Genomic DNA, 10253 nt, shown 5'->3' with positions numbered 1-10253 from the left:
AACCATTTTGCAGGGGAATCAAAAACTTCGAGAAAGAGTATATCGGTAGAGTTTTCGTGCACCGCCCCGCCCAAGAAGAGGGTTGTATGCAATGCTCTGAAGCGCAAGGACAAGGTTTCCATTCCGTACGTGATGACATGGACTCACAAAAGATCGAAAGGTAAGTTAAATGCTAAAAAATCCATAGCTTAAGGCCAAGCTAAATTTTAAAAATTCAAGACGCACGAACAGGGAGGGACATCTTGGGTTAATTTTATTTAAAATATTACCCAATCTAAGCTTTAATTCAAAATGTATGAACAGGAAGGTCATTTTTAACTGCTTAGAATTTAAGTTATATTCTTAGTTTGATTATTTTTTAGAGTGTTCTTGCAAAGAAGAGGGTGTGTTTAAAGAGTTGGTGTCGCAAAATATTGAAATGGAGGTTAATGAGTTCGACCTCAACTCGAAGAAAATAATTCGAACAAAGCGTGAAGAAATCTTCGATCTCCGGACAAGTAATAATTATTTTGCACTGTGGTAATATTATTATGATGATGGTATACGAGCATCATTCAAATTTTGTGCAATTATTAAAATCACTAGCAGGAACCCGCATAACCCTAAAGTGGTGTCAAGACTCAAGAGACTAAAATCAATATTACCCATTTAATTCGCGTTTTTGACACCAAATTTTGGGCTCTAAATCACTATTCCTTGGCCAATTTTTTATTTTTTCATGCTGATTTGGAGGCCATTAAAGCATTTGACCCAGTCAAAAAAGTTTCAGTTCATGTACTATATCTTTTACGGTTTTTGCGGAAAGTCGCGTTAAAGTTGATGCAGTGGTGTCAGTAAAATGGCACGGAAAACTATCGTCTCGCTTTATATATAGTAAGATAGAAGAAGCAGTATTGATGATCTATAGACTACCTTACAAGACATATTTATGTGGATCATAATTCTGGGGATCGGAATTATGGGGGAACGAAAATATGGGGATTTTTTTAGAAATCCCCAAATTTCGTACCCCAAATTAAATTGTCGCATTTTCACGCTAAATTATTTCAGAGAAATCAAAATCAGTTTTTGATGGAATTTTTTTAAATCGTGAAAAACTAAATTAATTAAAAATCATTCTCTTCTTTAAATCGTCTTCATCGTCGTCTCTTTCACCTTGAGTCTGCTCACCGGTGTAGTCCCAGGTGTATGCCTCCCTCAACAGGGGTTTGAGCTTCTAACCCTCCAGAGGGTATCGGCGATTTTTATACTAAGTAACTTTCTATTTACCTGAGAAATGCGTATCCTTGTCTCACAAAACACGTAAAACAACTTATTTGACAAATTCACCTCAAATTAGCCCTACTTAAGCCAATTACATACAAATTAATGTGTGGGATTTTGGAATGGCGGCCACAATTTTGGTAGTACGAAAATATGGGGATTTTTTCCAAAAATCCCCAAATTTCGTACCATATAAATATGTCTTGTAAGGTATAAGTATAATAGATCTCATGCTTTAAAGTTTCAGTGACAAATTATAGAATTCGTTGCACATAGATAAATCGATGAATCAAAATATAATTCTGTTTATCAATCATGAAAATAACCCAGGTGAATAGAGACAGCGAGGATATCTGGAGCGTTTGAGGACAACCGACAACAAAACATTAAGATTAGAAGATTAGAAGATTAGAAGATTAGAAGATTAGAAGATTAGAAGATTAGAAGATTAGAAGATTAGAAGATTAGAAGATTAGAAGATTAGAAGATTAGAAGATTAGAAGATTAGAAGATTAGAAGATTAGAAGATTAGAAGATTAGAAGATTAGAAGATTAGAAGATTAGAAGATTAGAAGATTAGAAGATTAGAAGATTAGAAGATTAGAAGATTAGAAGATTAGAAGATTAGAAGATTAGAAGATTAGAAGATTAGAAGATTAGAAGATTAGAAGATTAGAAGATTAGAAGATTAGAAGATTAGAAGATTAGAAGATTAGAAGATTAGAAGATTAGAAGATTAGAAGATTAGAAGATTAGAAGATTAGAAGATTAGAAGATTAGAAGATTAGAAGATTAGAAGATTAGAAGATTAGAAGATTAGAAGATTAGAAGATTAGAAGATTAGAAGATTAGAAGATTAGAAGATTTCATTTCATTTCATTTGATCAATTTTTTCTCCCTCTTATACAAATAAGTCATGGCGATATTTGTGTTCTGATGCTGATTTCACTTCAGTGTACAAAAATTATTTTAGCATCTAATTATTATCTAACTTTTAAAACAATCTCGAAATAGTAAAGAAACATCTTAAGAGACTGATAAGTGCCCAAAAAAACATAACAGTTCTCTGAAAAATAAAGGTTAATTATGAGGTAAATAATTTTCTCCACAAAACTCTGTTAGAGGCAGTAGCCCTAAGATCATAAAGATCATTAATATCACGTAATGGTAGGTTTCTTTTATTCAAATCATTTATAATAAACTTTAAAAGATTACTTTGGTGTCGACCAACACGTCCTTTCATGGTAAATAACGCATTAACAGCAAATTGAAGAGCTCTCTGAGCTGGTGATGAGCAGTCACTGCGAAGGACATGTCCAAGCATTTTCCAGCGAGCATATGTCACTCGCTCTGACAACGGTGTTACACCACAGCGTTCATAGAGTGCTTTATTACTGATAATAATGGGATAAGTCATCTTCAATATTTGACGCAGGTGTCTTCTATGACATGCATCAAGTTTGTCAAATAGGTTCTGAGGGGTAGCCCAGCTATTGCAGTTATAGAGCATAACAGATGTAACGTATGCTTCGTATATCTTAATCTTGGTCTTCAGATTAATCTTAGATCCTTGCATCCAAACTTGTATTTCTCGAATGCGACATTTCCAAGGATTATACGATGCTGTATGTCTTCTTTACTACATAGCTTAGAGCCTAGGGACACACACTTCCTCCAAGGTTCTCTATTTCTTAGAGGTTCTCCTTTTTCGTCCTTCTCACTACTTCCAGCCAGATAACACTTTACAAACTCGGTTTTAGATTCATTCACAAACAAATTCCATTCTGAGAGAATTTCCTTGCAAATTGGAAGGAGCTGGTGTAACGAATCCTCATCTTCATCAGCAAAGTCCACATCATCAGCATATTCCCATTCTAAAGGAAGGGAGCTTTCAGATATGGGGGGATTTGGGCGTAGATGTATAACAACAACTCTAAGGTGGTAGAGTGCTCCAGCTAGGTACATGGTAAACAGCGAGCCAGACAAACAGTCACCTTGAAAGGCTCCTATTGTGACTTCGATCTCTCCCGATGTCGTCTTTTTGATCTTAATTCTGAGCTTGGTGTTAGCGAGCAGATATCTAACTAGTCTTATGTCATCTTCTGAGCATCCTGCATCTTCGAGTAGCCTGAGGAGAGTTGACCGATGTATCGTGTCGAAGGCTGATGACATGTCTATCCCCATTTTACTAAACTCCCAATGTTTCTCCTTGACAACAGAAATAAGAACCCTTTGTGTCCAGACAATATTAGAGCAGCTGTGTCCTGATTTATAGGCATTCTGCCATGGCCCAGTGTAGTCTGCTATCTGTTGTTGAATACGCTGGAGTGTTATCATGGAAAGGATTTTCCTAGTTCCATTGAGAAGGCACAAGGGACGCAGACTCTTAACTGGTCCTTTTGGTTTTCCAGGCTTCTGTAGGGGGGTAAGATATCCCTCAGTGAACGATTGAACGTGCTCTTGTTTTTAAAGGACTCATTGATAAGTGATGCAAACTTCATGTAGAAAGAAGGAGGTGCATACTTAAGGAATTCGTTAGGGAGGTTGTCAGGACCAACGGCTTTACCGTTCTTTAGTTTCTTGGCTGCTGTCTCAACTTCAAGTGCAGTTATAGGCGTATCTAATGGCTTAGCAGCTCCAACAAAAGGTTCTAGTGGGGGTTCTGGGCCTGTGTAATGTTCCATGAACCAGTTCTTGACTATGTCTGCCTTATCTTCGTCATTGAGAGCAAGTTCTTCTGTTTCTGGTAGGAATACTGAAATAGGAGGAGTGTCCTTTGTGTTTGAAATTGCTCTGGTTGCTTCGAACATTCTTCTGGTATCATCAGTGGAGTTGATCGTCTCAGCTAGAAGGTCGGCATGAGCGGTTTCAAGTGTAATAAGGCGCTTTGCAATGTCATTCTTGAGTCTGTTGATTTCCTTACGCAGGATAGTTCTGTCACGCATTTTGTTGTCGTTTAAATGTTGTAGTAATTGGTGTCTCTTTTCTGACATAGAGACGACTTGTGGGTCTGATGTTCTGTGACGTTTGGCTGTGTTTCTTTTCATACCCACTGTTTCAGATGCAGCAATTTTAACCGCCTATGAGCCAGTCTTATCACGAGTAGAATACGAGATAAGAGAGCTAAGCAAATGTAAACGTATTCGAGAAATATTTTGATAGTTAATGGCCTGTTTGGCTCACATGCACCGCTTGATTGGTTGCAGCCTGCTTATGGGCCGGCCTATACTGCTGACTGCACCTAAAACGCTATCACACGAATTTATGGTGGTGTCACCATTTCAGGGCTTGTTAGCCCTGCTAGTCACAGGTTCCTTACAATCAATAAAAAGGAATGAACCATCCATTGAATCATCGAAAATGGTTCACTATCCTCCCTTTACTGCAGAACAACGATTGTTCGTCTACCTGAAGAAAGAAAATGGGGAGTTCTACCCTCAGATTAAACGACAATTTCAGATGAAATTCAACCGACCACCCCCTTGCCGGAAAAGCTGCTTTGACATTCATCACAAGATCAAGTTTACGTTTTCTGCACACGATCGGCAGAAGACGAACTGCGAGGACTGTAGAAAACATCACGATGGTTGTTGGTGACGTGATGGACACACCTAAGATTGGCACCCGGAAACGAGCTCCTGCCTTAGACATCAGCAGAACCCTTCAGCGAATCCTAAAGCAAGACCTTTCTAACCGGGCCTACCGAATCACAAAGAAACACAAACTTTTGGACCGTGATTTCCAATCGAGGATAGATTTCGCCAACACATTCCTGTCCAAGCACAATGTGGATCCCTACTTTGAGGACGAAATCTGGTACAGCGACAAGGCCATATAAACGGATATGTCAATTCCCAGAATGCAATTCACTGGGGCTCTACTAGATCGGATGAAGTGGTGGAGAGAACGGCTAACGCCTTACTCTTGATCAGATTGGGTGACGAGATCACTAATTGAGTGCAAATATCACTGACTGAGTGCTCGGATCACATATCCGATGGATTTTAAAATGGTCATAACTCAGCCATATTTAAACTAATGAACTTGAAACTTTTGGAAAAGTTTTCAATTATCAAGCCAAATGTGTGCAATAAATTTTGAGTTCTTAACTAATAGCGTTCTCATTTTATGAAGACAATAGTGAAAAAAAGGGAGTGTCACGCCACGCCCACTGTAATTGGGCGTGGCTTACGAAACTTTCAGGAAATCTAAGTTTGACCCATATCTATAATCTCTGAAATTTTGGTGCAATTTGGAGACGAATTACGTGAGTTATTAAAAGGTTGCGTGTGGGTAGTCACTTATGTATAATAACGATGCGACTAATTCTTTCAATTAATGTCACTCTCATCTAAGAGGTATATAAGGGGCTTTTAACAGTTAATATGAATTCAATAGTTCTTCATCTAGCTTGAAAATGAGTAGTAAATCATATTCATGTGATAGTTGTGGAAGGCAGTACAAAAATTCTAAAAGTCTTCGCACCCACCGATACTCGTATCACCGGGCACAGAAAGATAGCAGAAATATAGATAAGGTCCACAGTTCACCCAATGACTCCGTGAAACTCGACTACGAGTATGGTACTGATTACGCTACTAAGAATAAGCTTCCAGCAGCCAACGGATTCACAACAGATGGTCCTGGATATGATTATTTACAGGATAAAGTTACGGACATTGTACTAATGAAAGCAGACCTAAATATCCTGCAATCGACTGTCGATGAATTAGACAGACTTGTCCGGAACATGAGTGAGGAGACGAAAAGTAATGACAGTGTGAGTAATAATGCTCACTTTGATAGATATGAGGACAGCATTCTTCCATCAAATGAACTCAGAATACTCAAACTTACGGTAGAATCAAACAAAAATGATATTAGAGATATTCAAGATACTATGGATAATATTGTCTATAAAAACGGTAGATCTAAGTAAACTGAGTGAGGAGGAAATCCAGCTGCTAAATGAAATATCTAATGCTTCGAAGTTAACGGCAAAAGCAATGATACACGAAAATTTTAATCATCTCGTGAACATGTTTGACCGGATGAAAACTGATCTTGATGAATTATTTGAACCATCTGATTATGAGAAACAGGAAATAAAATCTGTAAATGAAGAAGAGAAATCGGATATTGATGACAATAACTCTATGACTGATCAGTCAGAATCTGAAACGGCATCAGACAAGGAAGAAGAACAGTACTCATCGGATTCTAATATTAGTGAAATTGATTCGTCAGAATTAGAAAGCACGCTAGATAATAATTCCATTTCACAATCTGAGGATCAAAGTGACTGAAATTAATGAATAAAATTGACCACCGGAACAAAGACTATAAAAGCATTTGGGAGAACTGCTTTTCAAAATTAATCTTCTGCTGTCAATATTATTAGTTATGGACCGTTCCACACTTGCACAAATTCCTGGAGAATATCAGGATATTTACAAAAAGAGTTGGAACACAATTAAAACGAGTGTGAGACAGGGTCGATTGAAAGATGTTTACCATTTTCCTATACTCACCATGGATAATAGTGCGATCTTAAGAAAAGCTGAAGAAGTTGTTGCAAAATACAACGAGAAGTTCAAAGTTAATGTGGCGTTTGGATTTATTCTCAAGGACAGGACTACAGATGAACTAAAGTTCTTTCATCCGTCAAACAACACGATGCTGTTTACACTCCCTCGATTATTAGAAACTCCGTCTGATTATATACAATTTGTTGAGGATATTGAGCAACAAGACGCCTTTGACTATGCTCGACTACACAGACCATCAACAAAATGGACAGTGGAAAGAATTGTGTGCGTACGATTTGATATTTATAGATTTAAACTAAGACCTTAATTTAATTCTGTCAAAACTTATTTTCGGATGTGTATCGTGTAAATAATATTCAGCTAATGCTATTCGTAAAAACTTATTCATTTTCATTTATTTTTCTAACCAGTTACGAATCATTTGTTTTATTTTTAACAACATCAGTCAGCTAGTTATATTGATAGATTGTGGAAATTAATCACTAGAAACGATTAAATGAGTCACTCAAGTGATATATAGGATAAGGGTAGCGTGCGCCGTGCTGCAGGTGGCACATTATTACCTCACTTTGACCCACTCTAATTTGATAATATCGAGACACAATAAGGTCACAATAGTACCGTGTGCAATGAACATGACGTAATAATTTATAATCAGGGTTAAAAATATTAATATGAGTCACTCGAGTGATCTATAGGATAACGGATTGTGTGCTTGCGACACATTATAACTTCACTTTGACCCACTCTAATCTGGTAAGATCGTTACACGATAAGATCACAATAGTACCGTGGGCAATGAACATGACGTAATAATCAAGTTACATCCAATATAGACTCCACATGGAACATGATATCACACTAATTACAAGGTCGCCGCCGGTAACATTACGTAATATGCTTACTCCAAGCACCTGTACACCACTTTTTCCCAAAATGGCTATTGAAAAATCCCTGACATACTACTGTGGTAGATTGAACACTGTTCAATCTACCACTGACCAAGCCAAGAAGTTTTCCCCATCCATGACTTTGTAGTGTCTTTTTATATGTAACATGACTAGCACGAGATTTCGTTTAAGGTAAAGATTAAATTAAAAATATGGGAGAAAATTGAGAAATGTTTAAATTTGTAAAAATAGCCAATCTGTAATCGATCAAAACATCATATATACTCGCAAAATGAAACCTTGAATTTAAGACAATTTTGTCCATTTCATATACGTTACAAGCCTTAACTACCTCATCGGTCATAATTATCACGGATATTGCTTTCACGCTGAAGACCATAGCGTGAGTAATTAAGTCCGTTAAAATAATGTCTGTGGCATTAAGGTCTGTGAATAATAAAGTCCGGTAATTATTTCCATTGATTTCAGTGTGTGTGTGTCCCTACATATGCGTAGATATGTGTAGCCGATTACTATATTAACTTATTGGTAAGTTACTAATCACTCCTCAGTCATATTCTAGAGTTCAGAAAAAGAGTAAAACACTTATTTAAAAATCACCAAACATTTTCACAATTATTTGGACATTTTTGGGCGGTCATGACCGTGAATAATTATGTCTGTGAAAAATTTGGTCCGTGAAAAACTCGTCCGTGACAATTATATCCGATAAGGTATGTTGTCATAAGGGAAAAATAACTAAAATCATAGTACAGGCGCCATGGATGGATAATATAAAACCAATGATCTGTCGCTCCTCACAGCTCGAATACGATTTATTCGTTGGTATTTTGTAGGGAAAGGAGAAGGTTTATGTTTTAAAAGCAAGAATAGCTCAAATTATAGTTCTGGCGCCATGGAGGGATAATATAAAACCAATGATCTGTCGCTCCTCACAGCTCGAATACGATTTGTTCGTTGGTATTTTGTAGGGAAAGGAGAAGGTTTATGTTATAAAAGCAAGTATAGCTCAAATTGTGGTTCTGGCGCCATGGAGGGATAATATAAAACCATACTTCGTCGCTTCTGATCACTGCTCGACTAAGATAGTATTTATTTTGTTGCTGGATATTTATTTTGTGTGAGTTATGTCTACTTTTTACACGTTACAAGCCTCTATTCAGTCAGCACGTACGGAAAATAGGTTAGATCATAGTCCAGAGGGGGGAGGGGGTTTCAACCTCATGCGCAGGAGTTGTTATTTAGTAGCTGGGTATTTATTTGTGCGTGGTTGCCAGTAGCCTGCTAGCCTGCTAAAGTCATAGTACAAGCAACATGGATGGATAATATAAAACCAATGATATGTCGCTCCTCACAGCTCGAATACGATTTGTTCGTTGGTATTTCGTAGGGAAAGGAGAAGGTTTATGTTTTAAAAGCAAGAATAGCTCAAATTATAGTTCTGGCGCCATGGAGGGATAATATAAAACCAATGATATGTCGCTCCTCACAGCTCGAATACGATTTGTTCGTTGGTATTTCGTAGGGAAAGGAGAAGGTTTATGTTATAAAAGCAAGAATAGCTCAAACTAGGTCCTGGCGCCATGGAGGGATAATATAGAACCATGCTTCGTCGCTCCTCACTGCTCCACTACGATAGTATTTAATTTGTTGCTGGATGTTTATTTTGTGTGAGTATGTCTACTTCTTACACGTTACAAGCCTCTATTCAGTCAGCACGTACGGAAAATAGGTTAGATCATAGTCCAGAGGGGGGAGGGGGTTTCAACCTCATGCTCAGGAGTTGTTATTTAGTAGCTGGGTATTTATCTGTGCGTGGTTGCTCTACCCATCCTCTGGGCAGTATTTAGTGTGTATTTAAAAGATAAACAACGAGAGTTGTGCTGAGCCAGTAGCCTGTTAGCCTGCTACACACACGGCTGAGCTTATTTGTGACCTTTCCCTCGCTAAGTGCATTCAAGGCGGTAAAAAACAAGACCATTATTGTAATTAAAACGTCACATGTGTGACTAACGCACGCAACGGCCACGGGAAAGTTTATTCGGCTGTCAGTGTTCAAATCTGCTCTCATAAAAATGGACCAAGGCATCTACTTAAGGGGGGGGGGGGGGGGGGGGGGGGGGGGGGGGGGGGGGGGGGGGGGGGGGGGGGGGGGGGGGGGGGGGGGTTCACCCTGATTTTTTTGTGAAACTTGGTTTCGAGATAGTAGTTGACCAACAAACTAGGACCAGTGACCGAACTTTTGAGGGGGTCCCGGACCCCAACCGCCAAACGGTGCCCGAGGGACAGCCACGCCCATATTTGGTCCAAATTAGGCCCAATTTAGCCAAATACCCTGAACATGCCCAAAATCCAGATTTCAGGTGCTCTACTTGTAGCTAGTGGTCCCCTGAACTCGTATATGAATTTTCATCAGGATTGGACAAAAAATGACTGAGTTATGAGCAAAAAACCGTATGATCATATTTGGGCATACGCACCAAATTTGATCGAATTTGGCCCATAAATTGGTCAAATATCAATATTTTTA

At 38.2% G+C, this 10253-nt stretch overlaps 2 protein-coding genes across 2 annotated transcripts in view; one reads left to right on the top strand and one right to left on the bottom strand.

The window, feature by feature from the left end:
* LOC134818588 (uncharacterized) overlaps nucleotides 1-1636 on the top strand; it is a 61912-nt gene extending 60276 nt beyond the window's left edge. Inside the window, exons 10-12 of the mRNA XM_063828215.1 lie at nucleotides 14-160; nucleotides 363-497; nucleotides 1594-1636. Of these exons, the coding sequence (XP_063684285.1) occupies nucleotides 14-160; nucleotides 363-497; nucleotides 1594-1601 (290 nt within the window). The 3' untranslated portion in view covers nucleotides 1602-1636. The remainder of the gene's footprint in view (nucleotides 1-13; nucleotides 161-362; nucleotides 498-1593) is intronic.
* A 1178-nt stretch (nucleotides 1637-2814) lies between these two features.
* LOC134818651 (uncharacterized) lies at nucleotides 2815-3435 on the bottom strand. The gene has a single exon (XM_063828290.1). It carries the CDS (start codon nucleotides 3433-3435, stop codon nucleotides 2815-2817), a length of 621 nt encoding a protein of 206 aa, XP_063684360.1.
* Between the last annotated feature and the right edge of the window lie 6818 nt (nucleotides 3436-10253).

Source organism: Bolinopsis microptera, chromosome 7, assembly GCF_026151205.1.
Source record: "Bolinopsis microptera isolate Bmic1 chromosome 7, MBARI_Bmic_1.0, whole genome shotgun sequence".
Lineage (NCBI taxonomy): Eukaryota > Metazoa > Ctenophora > Tentaculata > Lobata > Bolinopsidae > Bolinopsis > Bolinopsis microptera.
The sequence above is the reverse complement of the archived record's forward strand: the minus strand, read 5'-3'. Positions and strand labels throughout refer to the sequence as shown.

Bases quoted from the DNA above. Each gene is read 5' to 3' on its own strand.
- LOC134818651 (XM_063828290.1), bottom strand. From the start codon at position 3,435: ATGTCATCAGCCTTCGACACGATACATCGGTCAACTCTCCTCAGGCTA.